The sequence below is a fragment of the Pseudorca crassidens genome, chromosome 11 (assembly GCF_039906515.1).
Source record: "Pseudorca crassidens isolate mPseCra1 chromosome 11, mPseCra1.hap1, whole genome shotgun sequence".
NCBI classification, from domain to species: Eukaryota; Metazoa; Chordata; class Mammalia; order Artiodactyla; family Delphinidae; genus Pseudorca; species Pseudorca crassidens.
Window position 1 is genome coordinate 74592031 of NC_090306.1, and position 23006 is coordinate 74615036.

Genomic DNA, 23006 nt, shown 5'->3' on the forward strand with positions numbered 1-23006 from the left:
CTTTAAATTTGCTTTTGTCAACTGCTGAGAATAATTTATAGCCTCCTTCCGAGATTCCCTGAGCTCCTGTCTTAATTCTTCATTCCTTCCAGTAAGTTGATCAACTTGGGCTTTTAAATGCAGATTGGCATCAAATATTCCTTCTGCATTCTTTGATTCTATAGCCTAATATATTTAAATTATATAGAAGAAATGTGAAGAAAAACACTAAAGTCATAGTAAAAAATCTATGTTTAAGTCAAATTCACACTTAAGCATTTTACTATTCCCATGTATAATAAAATATACCAAATATATCTCTTATTTATAAATTTAAATTGATAAAATACCAGTTTAATCTACAACAGTATTACCAAGCATACTAATCACTTCCTTCTAACAATTAACAATATCTAGCTAATCCAAATAGACTGGTAGATCAGAAAAACAACTAGACAGGAACAATATGACTAGGGTTCAAATATTAACCAATCTCTTATTTGCTGGGCAAGTGACTTGAAATTCCTTATACCTTAGCTTCCTTAACTCTAAAGAAGAGGAAATAATGTTAGCTCTGTCAACTTCACAAGGTTTTTATACAGTCAAAATGAGATAATTTATATGTAAATGCTTTGAAACCATGAAGCATCTGAATTTAAAGCATGAGCAAAGGAATGAAATAGCTACTACATTTAATTAATTAAATTTTTCATTGCTTCCTCTCCAGTTGAAGCATACATAATAACAAAGGCAAAGTATGATAAAATAGTTATCCAATTGTTATCCAAGAGTGCTGGATAAGCAAAAATAATCTGTCAAATATTAAAATACTATCCAAGAGGCTTCACTGCTCCTAATTCCCCAATAATGGCCTATATAAATATACCTACCCCCACGTACACATATACACAATACATACGTACCAATAGATCTGGACTTTATGGAACAAAACTGTTAAATGCATGGTAAAGCTTCAGAAATTAAGGCAGAAGACAAAGAAAGTAAGATGAGTAAAATCATATGTAATATCCTATTCAGGAGGGTGATCTGGGATTTAACTCAAGGCAGTAGGTCTGTAAGAGTAAGCCTTTACCCTAAGGAGATGAGAGCAGGCCATGTGGAGTAATAATTTATACTAATTAAAAGGGGATAGCAGAAAGAAGTAGGCAGAAGGAGGTATTCTGACAGATGACAAAGTAGTCTAGTTAGTTGTCTTGCTGAAAAATAGCAACATGCTATCTATAAATCCTTGTGGTAAAATGAGATTGAATTAGATGGTGATTAGGGGCCCTGAAAAACACCCTACAGCAATAGAAAGTGAACTAAAGTGCAGAAGCCGGAATTATCTGATCTAAACTGTCATTGATTCTGATGATTTCTTAGAGGACGTAGTGTTAGGTCATTCAGATGGGGCATATCAATCAGAAAAAAAAATGATAACCCAGAAGAGAAGCAGACAAAATCGATGGAAACAAGAATCCTAGGAAGGCCACAGGCTGTCAATTAAAATAAAAAAATTAAAAAAATAAATAAATAAAAATAAAAAAACGTAGAATCTTTCTGGGCTATTATTCTGTTTCTATTTGGTCACTAAATAGAGTTTCCCTTGTAGAACAGAGTTTGATCTGAGTATTAGTAGTGGGCAGCATCACAGATAAAAGATATTCACATAAGAAAGTATGAAGAATCATTTTAGATACTTAAAACAGTGGAGAAAAAACAAAGTCACCAACCAGAGAAGAAAAGTCAGAATTATAAAGGGATATATAGGGAACAAAGGGAATCAAAAGGGTTTCATAAATTTTGTTAAATGATTCTCTACCTCAGAAAGATTTTAACATACTAGTATCACTCTCTGCTAATAAAATGGTATTATTATAAAAAAAAAAACATTCCATGCAAATGGGAATCAAAAGAAAGCTGGAGTAGCAATACTCATATCAGATAAAATAGACTTTAAAATAAAGAATGTTACAAGAGACAAGGAAGGACACCACATAATGATCAAGGGATCAATCTAAGAAGTAGATATAACAATTAGAAATATATATGCACCCAACATAGGAGCGCCTTATGTATTGAGGCGCTCAATACCTCAATACATAAGGCAACAGCTAACAGCTATAAAAGAGGAAATCGAGAGTAACACAATAATAGTGGGGGACTTAAACACCTCACTTCACCAATGGACAGATCATCCAGACAGAAAATTAATAAGGAAAGACAAGCTTTAAATGACACAATAGACCAGTTAGATTTAATTGATATTTGTAGGACATTCCATCCAAAAACAGCAGATTACACTTTCTTCTCAAGTGCACACAGAACATTCTCCAGGATGGATCACATCTTGGGTCACAAATCAAGCCTCAGTAAATTTAAGAAAACTGTAATCATATCAAACATCTTTTTCGACCACAATACTATGAGATTAGAAGTCAATTAAAAGGAAAAAAACATAAAAAACACAAACACATGGAGGCTAAACAATATGTTACTAAATAACCAAGAGATCACTGAAGAAATCAAAGACAAAATCAGAAAATACCTAGAGACAAATGACAAAGAAAACACGATGATCCAAAACCTATGGGATGCAGCAAAAACAGTTCTAAGAGGGAAGTTTAGAGCAATACAAGCCTACCTCAAGAAACAAGAAAAATCTCAAATAAACAATCTAACCTTACACCTAAAGGAACTAGAGAAAGAAGAACAAACAAAACCGAAAGTTAGTAGAAGGAAAGAAATAATAAAGATTAGAGCAGACATCAATGAAACAGAAACAAAGAAAACAATAGCAAAGATCAATAAAACTAAAAGCTGGTTCTTTAAGAAGATAAACAAAATTGATAAACCTTTAGCCAGACTTATCAAGAAAAAGAGGGAGAGGACTCCAATCAATAAAATTAGAAATGAAAATGGAGAAGTTACAACTGACACTGTAGAAATACAAAGCATCCGAAGAGACTACTACAAGCAACTCTATGCCAATAAAATGGACAACCTTGAAGAAACAGACAAATTCGTAGAAAGGTATAACCTTCCAACACTGAACCAGGAAAAAATAGAAAATATGAAGAGACCAATCACAAGCACTGAAATTGAAACTGTGATTAAAAATCTTCCAACAAACAAAAGTTCCAGGATCAGATGGCTTCACAGGTGAATTCTATCAAATATTTAGAGAAGAGGTAACACCAATTTACTCAAACTCTTCCAAAAAACTGAAGAAGGAACACCCCCAAACTTATTCTATGAGGCTATCATCACCCTGATACCAAAACCAGACAAAGATACTACAAAAAAAGAAAATTACAGACCAATATCACTGATGAATATAGATGCAAAAATCCTCAACAAAACACTAGCAAACAGAATCCAACAACACATTAAAAGGACCATACACCATGATCAAGTGGGATTTATCCAGGGTATGCAAGGATTCTTCAATATACGCAAATCAATCAATGTGATACACCATATTAACAAATTGAAGAAGAAAAACCATATGATCATCTCAATAGATGCAGAAAAAGCTTTTGACAAAATTCAACACCCCATTTATGATAAAAACTCTCCAGAAAGTGGGCACAGAGGGAACCTACCTCAACATCATAAAGGCCATATACGACAAACCCACAGCAAACATCATTCTCAATGGTAAAAAACTGAAAGCCTTTCCTCTAAGATCAGGAAAAAGACAAGGATTTCCACTCTCGCCACTATTATTCAACATACTTTGTAAGTCCTAGCCACGGCAATCAGAGAAGGAAAAGAAATAAAAGGAATACAAATTGGAAAAGAAGAAGTAAAACTGTCACTGTTTGCAGATGACATGATACTATACATAGAGAATCCTAAAGATGCCACCAGAAAACTACTAGAGCTAATCAATGAATTTGCTAAAGTTGCAGGAAACAAAATTAATGCACAGAAATCACTTGCATTCCTATACACTAACAACGAAAGATAAGAAAGAGAAATTAAGCAAACAATCCCATTCACCATTGCAACAAAAAGAATAAAATACCTAGGAATAAACCTACCTAAGGAGGTAAAAGACCTGACTCAGAAAACTCTAAGATACTGGTGAAAGACATCAAAAATGATGCAAACAGATGGAGAGATATACCATGTTCTTGGATTGGAAAAATCAATATTGTGAAAATGACTATCCTACTCACAGCAATCTACAGATTCAATGCAATCCCTATCAAATTACCAGTGGCATGTTTTACAGAACTAGAACAAAAAATCTTAAAATGTGTATGGGAGGGAGGAGCTTCAAGATGGCGGAAGAGTAAGACATGGAGATCACCCTCCTCCCCACAAATACATCAGAAATACATCTACATGTGGAACAACTCCTACAGAACACCTACTGAATGCTGGCAGAAGACCTTAGACCTCCCAAAAGGCAAGAAACTCCCCACGTATCAGGGTAGGGCAAAAGAAAAAAAATAAATAAAACAGAGACGAAAGAATAGGGACGGGATCTGCACCAGCGGGAGGGAGCTGTGAAGGAGGGAAAGCTTCCACACACTAGGAAGCCCCTTCGCGGGCGGAGACTGCAGGTGGCAGAGGGGGGGAAGCTTTGGCGCCACGGAGGAGAGCACAGCAACAGGGGTGCGGAGGGCAAAGCGGAGAGATTCCTACACAGAGGATCGGTGCCGACCAGCCGGAGAGGCTTGTCTGCTCCCCCGCCGGGGCGGGCGGGGATTGGGAGCCGAGGCTTGGGCTTCAGTCGGATTCCAGGGAGAGGACAGGGGTTGGCTGCGTGAACACAGCCTAAACGGGGCTAGTGCGCCATAGCTATCCAGGAGGGAGTCCGGGAAAATGTCTGGAATGGCCGAAGAGGCAAGAGACTTTTTCTTCCCTCTTTGTTTCCTGGTGCGCGAGGAGAGGGGATTAAGTGCGCTGCTTAAAGGAGCTCCAGAGACTGGCGCGAGCCGCAGCTATCAGTGGGGACCCCAGAGACGGGCATGAGACGCTAAGGCGGCTGCCACCGGCACCAAGAAGCCTGTGTGCGAGCACAGGTCAGTATCCACACCGCCCCTCCCAGGAGCCTGTGCAGCCCGCCACTGCTAGGGTCCCATGATCCAGGGACAACTTCCCTGGGAGAACACAGATCCTCAGGCTGGTGCAACGTCACGTGGTCCTCTGCCGTCGCAGGCTCGCCCCACACTCCGTACCCCTCCCTCCCCGCAGCATTAGTGAGCCAGAGCCCAGAATCAGCAGCTCCTTTAACCCCATCCTGTCTGAGCGAGGAACAGATGCCCTTAGGTGAGCTACACGCAGAGACGGGTACAAATCCAAAGCTAAACCCCAGGAGCTGGACGAACAAAGAGGAGAAAGGGAAATCTCTCCCAGCAGCCTCAGGAGCAGCGGATTAAATCTCCACAATCAATTTGATGTACCCTGCATCTATGGAATACCTGAATAGACAACAAATCATCCCAAATTGAGGACGTGGACTTGGGAAGCAACGATACATATTTTTTCCCTTTTTCTCTGTTTATGAGTGTGTATGTGTATGCTTCTGTGTGTGATTTTGTCTATATAGCTTTGCTTTTACCATTTGTCCTAGGGTTCTGTCTGTCTGTTTTTTCTTTCTTTTTCTCTTAGTATGGTTTTCAGCTCTTTTTATCATTGGTGGATTTATTTTTTGATTTGGTTGCTCACTTCTTTCTTTTTTTTGATTACATTAAAAATTTTTTAAATATTTTTATTTTAATAACCATTTCATTTTATTTTATTTCATCTTTTTCATTCTTTCTTTCATCTGTTCTCCCTTTTATTCTGAGCTGTGTGGATAACAGGCTCTTGGTGCCCCACACAGGCATCAGGGCTGTGTCTCTGAGGTGGGAGAGCCAAGTTCAGGACATTGGTCCACCAGAGACCTCTCAGCTCCATGTAATACCAAACGGTGAAAATCTCCCAGAAATCTCCATCTCAGCCAAGACCCAGCTCCACTCAATGACCAGCAAGCTACAGTGCTGGACACCCTATGCCAAACAACTAGCAAGACAGGAACACAACCACACCCATTAGCAGAGAGGCTGCCTATAATCATAATAAGGTCAGAGACACTCCAAAACACACCACCAGACGTGGACCTGCCCACCAGAAAGACAAGATCCAGCCTCGTCCACAAGAACATAGGCACTAGTCCCCTCCACCAGGAAGCCTACACAACCCACTGAACCAACCTTAGCCACTGAGGGCAGACACCAAAAACAACAGGAACTACGAACCTGCAGCCTGCGAAAAGGAGACCCCAAACACAGTAAGTTAAGCAAAATGAGAAGATAGAGAACCACATAGCAGATGAAGGAGCAAGGCAAAAACCCACCAGATGTAACAAATGAAGAGGAAATAGGCAGTGTACCTGAAAAAGAATTGAGAATATTATTAGTAAAAATGATCCAAAATCTTGGAAATAGATTGGAGAAAATACAAGAAACGTTTAACAAGCACCTAGAAGAACTAAAGAGCAAACAAAATGTGATGAACAACACAATAAATGAAATTAAAAATGCTCTAGAAGGGATCAATAGCAGAATAACTGAGGCAGAAGAACGGATAAGTGACCTGGAAGATTAAATAGTGGAAATAACTATTGCAGAGCAGAATAAATAAAAAAGACTGAAAAGAATTGAGGACAGTCTCAGAGACCTCTGGGACAACATTAAATGCAACAACATTCTAATTACAGGGGTCCCAGAAGAAGAGAAAAAGAATGGGACTGAGAAAATATTTGAAGCGATTATAGTTGAAAACTTCCCTGATATGGGAAAGGAAATAGTTAATCAAGTCCAGGAAGCACAGAGAGTCCCATACAGGATAAATTGAAGGAGAAACATGTCAAGACACATATTCATCAAACTATGAAAAATTAAATACAAACAAAAATTATTAAAAGCAGCAAGGGAAAAACAACAAATAACACACAAGGGAATCCCCATAAGGTTAATAGCTGATCGTTCAGCAGAAACTCTGCAAGCCAGAAGGAAGTGGCAGGACATATTTAAAGTGATGAAAGGGAAAAACCTACAACCAAGATTACTCTACCCAGCAAGGACCTCATTCAGATCTGACGGAGAAATTAAAAACCTTTACAGACAAGCAAAAGCTAAGAGAATTCAGCACCACCAAACAAGCTTTACAACAAATACTAAAGGAACTTCTCTAGGCAGGAAACTCAAGAGAAGGAAAAGACCTACAATAACAAACCCAAAACAATTAAGAAAATGGTAATAGGAACATACATATTTATAATTACCTTAAATGTAAATGGAGTAAATGCTCCAACCAAAAGACATAGACTGCCTGAATGGATACAAAAACAAGACCCGTATATATGCTGTCTACCCACTTCAGAGAGACCCAGAGACCCACTTCAGACCTAGGGACACATACAGACTGAAAGAGAGGGGATGGAAAAAGATATTCCATGCAAATGGAAATCAAAAGAAAGCTGGAGTAGCAAATCTCATATCAGATAAAATACACTTTAAAACAAAGACTATTACTAGAGACAAAGAAGGACACTACATAATGATCAAGGGATCAATCCAAGAAGTAGATATAACAACTGTAAATATTTATGCACCCAACAGAGGAGCACCTCAATACATAAGGCAAATACTAATAGCCATAAAAAGGGAAATCGACAGTAACACAATCGACAGTAACACAATCATAGTAGGGGACTTTAACACCCCACTTTCACCAATGGACAGATCATCCAAAATGAAAATAAATAAGAAAACACAAGCTTTAAATGATGCATTAAACAGGATGGACTTAATTGATATTTATAGGACATTCCATCCAAAAACAACAGAATACACTTTCTTCTCAAATGCTCATAGAACATTCTCCAGGATAGATCATATATTAGGTCACAAATCAAACCCTGATAAATTTAAGAAAATTGAAATCATATCAGGTATCTTTTCTGACCACAACGTTATGACTAGAAATCAATTACAAGAAAAAATCTGTAAAAAATATAAACACATGGAGGCTAAACAATACACTACTTAATAACCAAGAAATCAGTGAAGAAATCAAAGAGGAAATCAAAAAATACCTAGAAACAAATGACAATGAAAACACGACGACCAAAACCTATGGGATGAAGCAAAAGCAGTTTTAAGAGTGAAGTATAGGGGCTTCCCTGGTGGCACAGTGCTTGAGAGTCCACCTGCCGATGCAGGGGGCACAGGTTCGTGCCCTGGTCCGGGAAGATCCCACATGCAGCGGAGCGGCTAGGCCCGTGAGCCATGGCCGTTGAGCCTGCGCATCCGGATCCTGTGCTCCGCAACTGCAGAGGCCACAACAGTGAGAGGCCCACGTACAGCAAAAAAAAAAAAAAAAAAAGAGTGAAGTTTATAGCAATACAATCCTACCTTAAAAAACAAGAAACATCTCAAATAAACAAACTAACCTTACACCTAAAGCAGTTAGAGAAAGAAGAACAAAAACACCCCGAAGTTAGCAGAAGGAAAGAAATCATAAAGATCAGATCAGAAATAAATGAAAAAGAAATGAAGGAAATGATAGCAAAGATCAATAAAATTAAAAGCTGGTTCTTTGAGAAGATAAACAAAATTGATAAACCATTAGCCAGACTCATCAAGAAAAAAAGGGAGAAGACTCAAATCACTAGAAGTAGAAATGAAAAAGGAGAAGTAACAACTGACATTGCAGAAATACAAAGGATCATGAGAGACTACTACAAGCAACTCTATGCCAATAAAATGGACAACCTGGAAGAAATGGACAAATTCTTAGAAACGTACAACCTTCCAAGACTGAACCGGGAAGAAATAGAAAATATGAACCGACCAATCACAAGCACTGAAATGCAAACTGTGATTAAAAATCTTCCAACAAACAAAAGTTCAGGACCAGATGGCTTCACAGGAGAATTCTATCAAACATTTAGAGAAGACTTAACACCTATCCCTCTCAAACACTTCCAAAATACAGCAGAGGGAGGAACACTCCCAAACTCATTCTACGAAGCCACCATCACCCTGATACCAAAACCAGAAAAAGATGTCACAAAGAAAGAAAACTACAGGCCAATATCACTGATGAATATAGATGCAAAAATTCTCAACAAAATACTAGCAAACAGAATCCAACACTACATTAAAAAGATCATACACCATGATCAAGTGGGATTTATCCCAGGAATGCAAGGATTCTTCAATATATGCAAATCAATCAATGTGAAACACCAAATTAACAAATTGAAGGAGAAAAACCAGATGATCATCTCAATAGATGCAGAGAAAGATTTCGACAAAATTCAACACCAATTTATGAAAAACATCCTCCAGAAAGTAGGCAGAGAGCGAACTTACCTCAACATAATAAAGGCCATATATGACAAACCCACAGCCAACATCGTCCTCAATGGTGAAAAACTGAAACCATTTCCACTAAGATCAGGAACAAGACAAGCTTGCCTTCTCTCACCAGTATTATTCAACATAGTTTTGGAAGTTTTAGCCACAGCAACCAGAGAAGAAAAAGAAATAAAAGGAATGCAAATTGGAAAAGAAGAAGTAAAGCTGTCACTGTTTGCAGATGACATGATACTACATGTAGAGAATCCTAAAGAGGCTACCAGAAAACTACTAGAGCTAATCAATGAATTTGGCAAAGTAGCAGGATACAAAATTAATGCAGAGAAATCTCTTGAATTATTATACACTAATGATCAAAAATCTCAAAGTGAAATTAAGAAAACACTCCCACTTACCACTGTAACAAAAAGAATAAAATACCTAGGAATAAACCTGCCTAAAGAGACAAAAGACCTGTATGAAGAAAATTATAAGACACTGATGAAAGAAATTAAAGGTGATACAAATAGATGGAGAGATACACCATGTTCTTGGATTGGAAGAATCAACATTGTGAAAATGACTCTACTACCCAAAGCAATCTACAGGTTCAATGCAATCCCTTTCAAACTACCACTGGCATTTTTCACAGAACAAAAAATTTCACAATTTGTATGGAAACACAAAAGACCCCAAATAGCCAAAGAAATCTTGAGAAAGAAAAACGGAGCTTGAGGAATCAGGCTCCCTGACTTCAGACTATACTACAATGCGACAGTAATCAAGACAGTATGGTACTGGCACAAAAACAGAAACATAGATCAATGGAAAATGATAGAAAGCCCAGAGATAAACCACGCACCTATGGTCAACTAATCTATGACAAAGGAGGCAAGGATATACAACGGAGAAAAGACAGTCTCTTCAATAAGTGGTGCTGGGAAAACTGGACAGCTACATGTAAAAGAATGAAATTAGAACACTCCCTAACACCATACACAAAAATAAACTCAAAATGGAATAGACCTAAATGTAAGGCCAGATACTATAAAACTCTTAGAGGAAGACATAGGCAGAACACTGTTTGACATAAATCACAGCAAGATCTTTTTTGATCCACCTCCTAGAGTAATGTAAATAAAAACAAAAATAAACAAATGGGACCTAATGCAACTTTAAAGCTTCTGCAAATCAAAGGAAACTACAAACAAGACAAAAAGAGAACCCTCAGAACGGGAGAAAATATTTGCCAACGAATCAATGCACAAAGGATTAATCTCCGAAATATATAAACAGCTCATGCAGCTCAATATTAAAATAACAAACAACCGAATCCAAAAATGGGCAGAAGACCTAAATAAACATTTCTCCGAAGAAGACATACAGATGGCCAAGAAGCACATGAAAAGCTGCTCAACATCACTAATTATTAGAGAAATGCAAATCAAAACTACAATGAGGTATCTCCTCACATTGGTTAGAATGGGCAGCATCAGAAAATCTACAACAACAAATGCTGGAGAGGGTGTGAAGAAAAGGGAACCCTCTTACACTGTTGGTGGGAATGTAAACTGATTCAGCCACTATGGAGAACAGTATGGAGATTCCTTAAAAAACTAAAAATAGAATTACCATATGACCCAGCAATCCCACTACTGGGCATATACCCAGAGAAAACCATAATTCAAAAAGACATAGGCGCCCCAATGTTCATTGCAGCACTATTTACAATAGCCAGGTCATGGAAGCAACCTAAATGCCCGTCGACAGACGAATGGATAAAGAAGATGTGGTACATATATACAATGGAATATACTCAGCCATAAAAAGGAACGAAATTGGGTCATTTGTTGAGATGTGGATGGATCTAGAGACTGTCATACAGAGTGAAGTAAGTTAGAAAGAGAAAAACAAATATCGTATATTAACACATATATGTGGAACCTAGAAAAATGGTACAGATGAACCGGTTTGCAGGGCAGAAATTGAGACACAGATGTAGAGAACAAACGTATGTACACCAAGGGGGGAAAGTGGCGGGAGTCGGTGGTGGTGGGATGAATTGGGAGATTGGGACTGACATATATACACTAATATATATAAAATAGGTAACTAATAAGAACCTGCTGCATAAAAAAATAAAATAAAATTCAAAAACAAAAGTATTCAACTATTGACTAATCATAAAAAAAGCAATTCAATGAATAAGACTTTTTTCTATATAAATCAAGCATAGTATAATAATGCATGTTAAGTATGTTCAGATCATGTAAATGACATAGATTTAAATATTAAGAATCTAAAAATTTATGTTTTATTCAAGTTTATATAACAGACACTCATCAATACCGTAGAACTCTTAAGTCCCTATATGGTAAATATAAATAGAACATCATTTAATGGCTAAAATCTTTCTCATAGTAATTCTTAAGTCTTTAAATATTCAAAATATTCTTACTACATCCTATTACACTTCTAGGTTTGTGGTGTAAGGTCCTAACAGACCTACCCTCCCACATTTAACAAGTGAATACAAAAAACTACTACATAAAAGTTCTAGAAAATGAACAAAAGCAACAGATTTTGGAGGGGACTTGAAACTTGGAAGACAGGACTAGCAAGCAGTAAATTTGTTGTTTTTAAGGCTTAACTGAGAGGGCAAGCTGCAGTTCCAGTGACCTGTCTTCTTTCTGGCCTAAAAACCAGAGGATAGGACCCAAAGCCACAGAATAGTGAGAGGGGAATTCCAGAAGGAAAAGAACCAACAAAAGGGATCTTCAAATTCTGTGTAAAAGCTCTGCCAGGTCTCAAGCTGACCATTAAAACAGAAAAATGGAGATGACAGAAGAAAGTATCAGTGAACTTGAAGATAAATCAATGGGAATTATGCAACTGGGAACAGAAAAGATAAAAAATTAGGAACGAAAAAATGAACAGAGCCTCAAGGAGTTGTGGGACAATATCAAAAGGCCTAACATGTTTCAGTGGAGTCCCAGAGAGAATGAGGCAAAAAAATGATTGAAGAAATTAATGGCAGAAAACTTCCCAATTGTGGTGAATAGCATAAGTGAACAGATTCAAGCTCAGCAAACCCCAAACAAGCTACACACACACATACACACACATACACACCCTTGGCACATTGCAGTCAAACTGGCAAAAACCAAATAAAAAGAGAAAGTTTTGAAAGTAGCCCAAGAAGAACTACACATTTCATACGGGAGAACAATGACTCAAATGACAACAAATGTTTCATCAGAAACTGTGGAGATCAATGAGAGTGGAACAATATCTTTGAAGTGATGAAACAACAAAATAAAACCATTAATATAAAAATAACTTACATTAACTAGTCTTTCAAGACTGGGAATAATTAGAGATGTTTCCCCTCCTTTAACATCAGGATCTTTCTGCATTTCCTTAATAGCTTGCAATATTTCTTTCATACCTTCTTCAAGTTGCTTATTTTCTTCAACTAATTCTTTTACTAAAATGAAATATTTTTTTCATTGAATGAATAGATTTTTTTACAATTTACACTATGCTATATAGATTACAAATATTTCACATACAGTAAAAATAACCCATTTATAAAATGCAAATGCAAATAAATGTACAAAAAATTCAACTATAAATCCAATGTGTGAATGATGAAGTTAAATCACACACCTATTTAAATCCTGTGCATATATATATATATATATCTCATGGCTGAAAGAAATAAATCATAAGCATACTTTGCCTTTACTTTATATTAAAAATTTCTTAAATTTGTTTTTCTAACTGTACTTTCATTAGAGAACAAAAGAGAAAAATAGACTTATTTATCATCACAATAAATTCAGATTAATAACATGCTCTGAAAATGAATATAGCAAGGCAAACCAAATAGATGAATGAGAGACTGAAGTCTATACATTATAGTTAGTTAAGGCTAAAACAGACTAGAAAACAGAATGTAGTAAAGTCCTTTCAATCCCATAATTTTCAGTACAGACTAAATAAATAAGAAAAATAAGAGATAATAGTGACTTACATTTATTCTGAAACTTGGCTATTATTGTTCTACTTCTTTCTAAATCTCTTTCTTTTTCAATTAGTTCTCTTGAAAGAAATTCATTCTAAACAAAACATAAAGAGAAAAAAATTGATTTAAAAAAAAATGACAATAGTTTTGAAGTTTAAAGAAGTTTGACCAATTGAGGTTTAACATACCCACAGCAAGCTACAGAAACGTAGCAGCACTCACAAGAATAAAATAAAATCTAAAAGGTAAAACAGATAATGATCCTCCTCCCACCTCCCCCCCGACCCCACACCCATGGCAAAAGGCAAACAGATAAGGAAGGTTTTTGTCTTTGGCACCACAATCATCTCTTTTAATGATCTGCCTTTACACTACCCGTTCTGCCTGGCTTCTATGACGTTCAAGCTCTATTTCTGCATTTCTACTTTGTGCTTCTTTGATCAATAAATCCTGTGCTATGGCTTCATTCTAAAGAAACATTTAATAAATTAGGCAAGTCAATGAGTTCATTTCAGATGTATTGCATTTTTAGATCTTTTAAAAGACAGAATGTGTATAAATTAGTGTTAATGTGCAAACATAGAAGAATTCTTATTATAATTGCTACTTATCGAATTTTGTTAGTCATAAAAAAGAATTAAAAAAAAAATCCCAGGAATGTAATTTGGAGGAGAGCTCACCTGAGATCTAAGAAATACTAGTTCTGTCCATAGCTGTTCTGTAAGATTTGCAAGTGGATCTATCTGAGATAATTTTGATTGTGCAGTAATTGGCACAGGGTCCAGAACATTAACTTCAAGATTACTTTTCAAAATCTCTGTCTGTACAGGTACTTCACTTTTTCCTACATCTTCTTTGAAATTGGTATAAGCGTAGTTTATTGGGGTATGAACCTGTTCATCTTCTGATGCTGCTACTTGTGATTTAGCCACGTCAGCTCTATTTTCATGAATTTGTTGACAAAGTATTGCAGATTTTTGCCTAAGTGATAACTTCTGCATTAAGTCTGAAGCTGTTGATAAGGCTCGTAAAGAAGAATCACTTTTTTATGTGAAATTAGTCTTCTCAAGTGCCTGATGGCTTCCTGATACTTTCTTCATAGATTCATCAGAAACAGAGTATAAATGGTCATTTATTTCTTCATGATTCTCCCTACTAAAGGTATTGACTAATGATTCTAGATTTGTTAAAGACTATAGACAGGGTGCTTTAAAAATCTCTCTTATTGTAATAGTTTCTAGAGGTGAAATATTATCTTTCACTTGTATAGATGAAGAATGTCTAGTTAAAGAGACAAAAGGATCCACTTCACTTTCTACACTATGATGAATTTCAGATAACATTCTTGATAATGATCCTATGGTCATATTCTCTTCAGGCTCATTCTGACATGACTGTGGAATATTGAATGATGGTTTCCTATGCGGCAGCTCTACTTTATCTGAACTCCTAATCTGTATTCAGAGTAAATAATGTCTCATTAATGAATCTTGGGATTGACAGGTTATTGAAATAAAACATTTTCCTTTTATTTAACAAGTATAAAAAGAAGCAATGTCCAAAATGAGACAATGGGGGCAGAAATGAAAGCCCTGATAATAATATTTTTCTTTATTCTCTTCACCATAGCAGTACCTTACTATTTACCTTTGATTGTGCTTCACTCATATTTTTGAGGCTAATGAAATCAAATTTTCTTCCTTCCATTTTATTCTCTTGAGAAAAGTCTTCAGTTAGGTTCAGGTTCTCAACAGTTAATCCTACATATAAAAGAATTAACAAATGAGAAGCATAAAAATAACTCTGCTATTATTCCAATACTTTAACTCTTAAAAACTAGAATCAAATTTTAACTCAAACAAAATGTAGAATAATTATTTCCAAAATCCTTGATCTATATGTAGCCTCCTATACAACTTCCTGATTTAGCTCACTTTTAATAAGATATTAATAAGTTGTTTATTTTTTGATATTGAGCTCCATGAGCTGTTTGTATATTTTAGAGATTAATCTTTTGTCTGTTGTTTCATCTGCAAATATTTTCTCCCATTCTGAGGGTTGGCTTTTCATCTTGTTTATGGTTTCCTTTGCTGTGCAAAAGCTTTTAAGATACAATGGAATATTACTCAGCCATAAAAAGAAACGAAATTGAGTTATTTGTAGTGAGCTGGATGGACCTAGAGTCTGTCATACAGAGTGTAGTAAGTCAGAAAGAGAAAAACAAATATTGTATGCTAATGCATATATATGGAATCTAAAAAAAAAAATGGTATTGATGAAACTAGTGGCAGGGCAGGAATAAAGATATAGACATAGAGAATGGACTTGAGGACACGGAGGGGGCATGGGGGGAGGCTGGGACAAAGTGAGAGTAGCATTGACATATACACTACCAAATGTAAAATAGATAGCTAGTGGGAAGCGGCTGCATAGCACAGGGAGATCAGCTCAGTGGTTTGCAACGACCTAGAGAGGTGGGATAGGGAGGGTGGGAGGGAGGCTCAAGAGGGAAGGGATATGGGGATATATGTATGCATATGGCTGATTCACTCTGTTGTACAACAGAAACTAACATAGTATTGTGAAGCAATTATACTCCAATAAAGATGTATTCAAAAAAATAAATAAAATAAAATAAAAATAATCTTAAAAAAAGATATTAATGAAAAACAATTACAAATTTTATCTTCGCTATCATTCTTTTCCCATATTAATAAGTACTTAAATAGTTAAAAGACACATATTAAGAAAGTAGATAAGAATCATGAATAATGACTAAATTGCTTAATACACTAATAAATTATGAAGTTTTGCCCTTCTAGAAATTTTTGATGTACTATAGACAGCATAATGCTAAAAAAACAATAAAACAAAAACAAACAAAAAAACCTCTATTATTCATAGATAATTGTGGGCTTGGGCCAAGTTAGAAAAAAAAAGCCTTCTCTATGGTCTTACAAAAAAGCACTGTAATAGCTATTAAAAAATAAACCAGCTGTTCTCTTTATACCATGTAAGATAAAACAAAACAAAAAATTGTTAATTTTTATTCAATAAAACATTACTTTCACTTAGTAAAGAATAATGTACAATTAAAGCTTCCAATGCATAGCTTTTAAAGAAAAAGAAAATATTAACAGTAACATATATTGACAAAAATTACTGTTTTATCATTACTAATCACAACATACTGGGATTGTCTAGAAATTAATACAGACTATATTGTAAATTTTTCAAAAGTCCATGATTCTGATGTTTGTTTTTTGTTCACTTATTATTCTTTTAACTGTTTAGATTTAGGACTAAACTCAGTGACACTCACTCATACACTCTTCATCAGGCCATTATTTTCATTTATCAAACTTGTAGCAAAACCACAGTAATACAGCAATACTATTTCTCACATACAGAAAATTACAGATCCAGACAATTCATTTTCCAATGATTCTTTTAAAGGTTTGGAATAACAGTATACCTGAAGTTGCAGTTCTTTTTCCTTTTTCTTGAGCCATTTGACGAAGTTTTTTCTTCAGATCAAGTCTTTCTTCCTCTAGGCTTTCAATCTACAAAATTAAAATTGTTAGTATTTTTCTTTACTTCAACCAGGAAAATAACCAATTGACTACTGCACTTGCCTCTTTCAAAAGAATCTGGTTTTCAGCTCTGTACTGCTGCTGTTTTAAACTTTTGCTATTTCTGAATTCAGTTAAATCAATCATTGTCTTTGGTTCAAGGCCTAAAATAAAAAGCAGAATGATTAAAACCTTATTAATATTCAAATGAACTACAAAAACTTCATACGGCAACTGGTTATCATCAAGCAACTGGTTATAATCTATTTAGCCACCATCACTGAAGAATGGGGATTTTTGTGCAAGAATTTTTGAGGTATTTGAACTGTAACCATACAAGCTAAAATTTTATCACAATTATTAATGGAAATCCTGACAAAGACATATTATGATCTGTCTTCCATGTTGGACTGTCAGAGAGGTACTATAATGTACTAAGAACAGAAGCTTTGTAATAAAACAAAGTTGGGTTCAATTCCCACTATCAACTATTAACTGGTTGTAGGGATAATACTATATGTAAGTACATGTGTATGAATGTATACACGTATTTCTTTTTGGCTTGTTGTCAGGTGTATAATAAAATTAGCCCAAATAAAGTACTTATAGCAGTGCTTGGCACATAGTAGTCAATATTAATATCAATATCAATTATATTTTGTCATGACTAGACTGACACTCTCAGTGTGCCTCTTTCCTAACTTCCCATTACTAAGCAGCTATGCTCTGAAAACCAGATATCAAGATTGTCTCAAGTAATTATAAAGCAAGATTTGGGGCCTTTAAAAAACAGAAAATCTGGTGTTTGTGACGGCTCAGTCACCTTTAGGAACGTCCATATTGAAGTTGGTCGTGATCTGGTAGATCAAGTTGATTAGACTAAGTCTAACTTGAGGTCCTGGCATTACTCTGGGTCCCAGATAGACACTTTTTTACGAATAAATAATATGTATAAAATATTTATTTTTCCTTCCTTTAGAGAATAGTTTTTACAGGTGATCATTTTAACTCTAAGAAAGCATTAACTGGTATTTACCAAGTATAATGAAATCATGATTTAGATATTTATTTCCATTTTAAAGTAGCAATTTAGATTGGACTGTTGTAACATTCAAACTAGTAATATTCACTAATGAACTATTTATTGATATCAATATATAAACTCTCAAGCTATATTTATTACTTCTTAGAATCAATAGTAACCTTAAAATACTCAACCCAAGTAAAACTTAGTGCCAATTATAAAAGTCAAGTATTTAAAAGTCTTAAAAAGGATTAAACAGTATTTCTAAATGTCCCCATGTATTCATCTGAAACTAGAGCATTTTGCAAACTAACACACTACTTTTGTTGGGAAAAAAAAAGCGTAATTTCTAATAGTGGTATTAACTAAGTAGCTTTCCTTTTTTTAAGCATGCAATTATTATTGAGGCGATCTCCGACTGAATATAGCAGTGCTCCAGGTCTGTCCAACCACCATCGCAGCTCCATCAAATCCATGATCCCACTTCAACTGGAACAGCTCCACTTTTACTTGTTTTAAGTATTTTTATAGGAGGAATTATTAAATAAAAAAAGCATCCAAATATCTAAAAATAATCATAAGCCAAAAAAAATGACTTGACAATTAGGTTGAGCAAACTACATATCTTAAAAGATGACTTACCCATACGCTCTTTAAGTGCCTCATTCTCATCAAGGAAATCATTGATCTTCAATTCAAGTTTATTGATTTCCTTTGTCAATACTTCAATCTCTTGATCTCTTATTTTAATTTGGTTTTTACAATTCTTTATTTCAATAACAGCATCTTCTAAGCCATAAACTCCCTGAAAAATACCCAATATAATTTAAATATAACATTGTTTATTTGAATAAACTGTCAAATTCATGAATTTGTTTTCTTATTAAGTCTGAGGGGAAGTACACATAAAACTAAGATTTACAACTATAAACTGTGTTTTTTACTGTACTTTTAAAAAACAAATCCAGTAATAATAATAACGGGAAATGGAACAGTTGAAATTTCCCAGTATAGCATCCTAATGGCAAAGTGACTCAGAATATTACACATAAAACACTTAACAAAATACAGAAAAGGAATAGTAAGGGAGAATCAGCAATACCATTAGAATATGTAGGTTATTAGTTGCCTGACTTAGCAGTAATCAGATTTAAACATATAAAAAGTACAAAGTAAGGCTGTGTTGGCACAGTAGGTGGTAAAACTGCTTCTGTTACAACTTTTAGACAACTCATCAGTGGTGTCACATCTACATGGTGGTACAATGACACAGATTACAAAGAATCTAATCCTGCTGCCTCACCAAAGCTGATTATCTGGGCAAAATGCTTTAATCAAATGGTTTGAAAACAATTCTGCTAAAAAGTAAATGCTGCACAAAAGTGTGAACCCTTCAGTATAAATCAATTAGGATAATCTTTATCACGAGATACTTCTGGAATGTTTTTAAATGGTATAAAGAAAATGGCACAGAACAGTCTATAAGTGGCAAGATAATTCTAAGCTCCTTGATTGACAAGATAAAAATACATACCGATTCATAATCTTTTAATCGCTTCAGAGTCTCAACTAGTTCTTTATCCTTTTCCCTAGCATCAGCCTCAGCCAGTTCAGCTGCTCTCTCAGCCTCTTTAGTTCTCTCTTCTAAAATTTGAACCTTAGACTGAATTTTCATATAATGAGTCCGTTGAGAAAGTGCTGAAGCTCCTACAGGGTAAAAATTAAAATCATGAATAAACTGAATTGACTACTTACTCCTATAAAATACTGGTTCCAGTATGGGAAGCAGGAAATGTGGTATGTCACTAAAAAAAGTCCATTTAATATTATAATTTTATATTTGTAAAATAAAGTTTTGATTTGGTTTTATTTATAAAGCTAAAAAGGAAATTTTAATAAAATCTTAGCTGAAAGGGTATGGATTATAAAAGACTGGAAAACACTGCTTTACAAAGAATGATAATTGTGGCAAAGGCTGCTGTTTCTAATAGTTAGCTCCCTTTCGTCCACTGTAATAGAACTATGGATTTTTAGACGGACACGTGGCCACTTGAAATAACGACTAAATTTCCACTTACATTCCAGTAGCTAGGTGTGGTCATGAGACTAATAGGATATAAACAGAAAGACCATGTGCACATTTCAGGAAATGTTTTTAAAGGAGAGGAGTGAAATTTTCTTTTCTCCTTCCTCCTTGCTGCCAGCTGGAATATGGACATTAGGGCTGGAACTCAGTCTTCTTAGAACATGAGATGGAAACCTCATGCTGATAGTCAAAGCAACAAGATACAGGGTCCCTGGTATCTGGTATTTGTACAAGTAGCACACCTACACTAAACTAGTTGCCTCAACTTTGATTATATCACGGAAAAGTACATTTCCATCCTGTTTAAACCATTGTTACATTCGATTTTTTTCTGTCAGTTGCAGCTAAACTTAACTGTAACTAATAGTTAAAAAATTCCCGGGCTTCCCTGGTGGCGCAGTGGTTGAGAGTCCGCCTGCTGATGCAGGGGACATGGGTTCGTGCCCCGGTCTGGGAAGATCCCACATGCCGCAGAGCGGCTGGGCCCGTGAGCCATGGCCACTGAGCCTGCGCGTCCGGAGCCTGTGCTCCGCAACAGGAGAGGCCACAACAGTGAGAGGCCCGCGAACCGGGAAAAAAAAAAAAAAAAAAAAAATTCCTACTTGTACATCTTAACAAACTGTTGCTAAGACCAAAATATAGTATTCGTATCATTCTAAAATTTACTGACAATCATTCTTACACTCATCCATAATAAACATCTACTGATTTATAGGTCATATACTTACATACAGGCACTGGACTAGTGTGGGAGATCACACACGTTTATAAGAAGTGAGTCCTGTTCTCTGGAGTTAACAGCCTAGCTGGAGAATGTGACAGAGGCTCCTGTCCCCAAAATCTATTCTCCCTTTCTTCTGCAAGGCCCTCCACAATATATTACCTGCCTATCCTTCAGTACATGCTCTTTGCTTCTTGCCTCCTCTTCCTCTACCTCGCTGTTTGGGACTGGATGTGAGGGTAAAGTTCCATTTTGCATGAGGCAGATGAAGGCAATACCCTAGACTGCCTAACTAGACCAATACACAAGCGAGAAATAAACTTCTATCTTGATTTTGCCACCATTTTTCAGATGCTTCTACGAGCTAAAACTAATCTTAACCAATGAAAGGAGACCACCATTAACTGTCATGCACAAGTTAAATTCAATATACAGAGTATAGCCTAGTACACACACCTTCTGTGGACTTTAGGAATTACATGACTACGGACTGACAGAAGCGTCACTATATAAGACCTCTTCCTTATTTGACAGCAGAAATCAACCGCCACTTTTTCTCCTGGTGACTGGAATATGCAAACCCCACAACATCAGTGATCCTTTTAAGCAATTTAAGCTACTGTCAAAGAATAATTCTAGTACATACATAATACAGACACATGTAGAAATAAGTATAGCAAGTGGGGCTTGATGCTGCTCAACAGTCACACTATATTTCCCTAGTCTGGTTCATTCTTCCAGATGACCATTTCCCACCTTCTCTTTACTTCTCTCTCCTCAAACTTCTAATATATCTGCCTCTATCCTCACTTTCAGCTGAGAACCTTGCTTCCTCATTCACTGAGAAAACCAAAACTTTTACTGTCAGGACATCTACCCAGCCACATCGGACAGTAACTACACACCCCACCCTTCTTCCTGTTCCTATGGATGAACTCTCTGTGCTCCTAAGCCAACTACTCCACTGAACACTAGATCCCATCCCATTGCCTTCTCAGGAATATTACTCCAGAAGTCCTTCTCTCCCTCCCTTGCTTCATCAATTCATGACTTGCTTCCTCTTTAATGGATCTTTCCTATTAACTTAGAAGCATGATTATTTCTTCCATTTAAAAGAGAAAAACATTTTCTTTATCCCCCTTTCCCCTCAGGCTACCACTCTATTTTTCTCCTTTCCTTTTCCTCAAAAGTCTCTGTATTGGCTCTATTTCATCTCTACCCATTTTCTCTTGAACCAAAAATGACCACTGCTAAATCCAGTGGTCAATTTTTAGTGCTCCTCTTGTCTTATCAGCAGCAATGAATATAGTATGGAACACAGTTGCTTATGCTCTTCCTTGATGACATTCCACATGTGAGTTTTAGGGCTCTACGTGCTCCTGGTTTTCCTCCCATCTCTCTGGTCATTCCTTCTCAGCCTTTTTGGTTGTTCCTTTTCATCTCCCCAAGTTCTAAAATAAAAGCATCCCAAGGCTCAGTCTTAAGATTTTTCTTTTTAACCAACATTTTCTGTTTTGATGATCTCAGCCAGCTTCATGATTTCAAGTACCATTTTTATGCATAAAGTTCCCAAATTAATATGTTTAACCCAGACTGTCCTCATGAACCTCAGACTTCTATATACAAGTACCTACTTAACATTTTCACTCAGATGTCTAATAGCCATCTCACACTTAACATGTCCTGTTTAACTAAGTACCTGACCATCTCTAAACCTGCTCTTTCCACAGCCCTCCCCAGCATTCAGACCAAAAGCTCTGATAACTTTCACATCCTACATCTGATCTGTCAGCAAATTTCATTTCTATCACCTTCAAAATACATCCAGAACTGACTACATATAACTCCACTGCTACCTCCGTGCTTTAAACTACCATCACCTCTCTCCAGGTTATTGCAGTAGTCTTATAACAGGTTCCCTGCTTCTCTCCTTACCACTCCTAGAGTCTATGGCAGACACAGTCCAAGTCAAAATATATCACTCCTTTCTTCAGAAATTTTTTGATGTCCATTCTCACTTAAAAGAAAAGCCGAAGTCCTTACAATGAACTGTAATGCCCCATATGATATGGCCCCTCGTTACCTCTCTGATCTCATCACCTACTACTGCCCACTTGCTCACCCTGCTCCAGCCACAAAGGCTTCTTTGTTGTTCCTCAAACATGCTCAGTACACTCCTGCTTCAGGGCCCTGCACTTATTCTCACTGCTTAGGGACATCCACATGGCTCACTCC

General features: G+C 36.1%; 1 protein-coding gene across 10 annotated transcripts in view; it reads right to left on the bottom strand.

The window, feature by feature from the left end:
* Positions 1-23006, bottom strand: part of CEP290 (centrosomal protein 290) — a 97541-nt gene that overhangs the window by 58380 nt on the left and 16155 nt on the right. For 9 of the 10 annotated variants that reach the window (XR_010932517.1, XM_067697488.1, XM_067697492.1 and 6 more), the window contains 8 exons: positions 19499-19671; positions 18607-18769; positions 17004-17104; positions 16844-16931; positions 15004-15128; positions 13378-13462; positions 12686-12828; positions 1-165 (listed from right to left, as the gene is read on the bottom strand). Coding sequence is in view for 9 of the 10 variants with exons in the window: in XM_067697488.1 (XP_067553589.1) it covers positions 1-165; positions 12686-12828; positions 13378-13462; positions 15004-15128; positions 16844-16931; positions 17004-17104; positions 18607-18769; positions 19499-19671 (1043 nt within the window). In the remaining variant the exon portion in view is untranslated. The remainder of the gene's footprint in view (positions 166-12685; positions 12829-13377; positions 13463-15003; positions 15129-16843; positions 16932-17003; positions 17105-18606; positions 18770-19498; positions 19672-23006) is intronic. The other variant, XM_067697493.1, reaches the window with a different exon arrangement.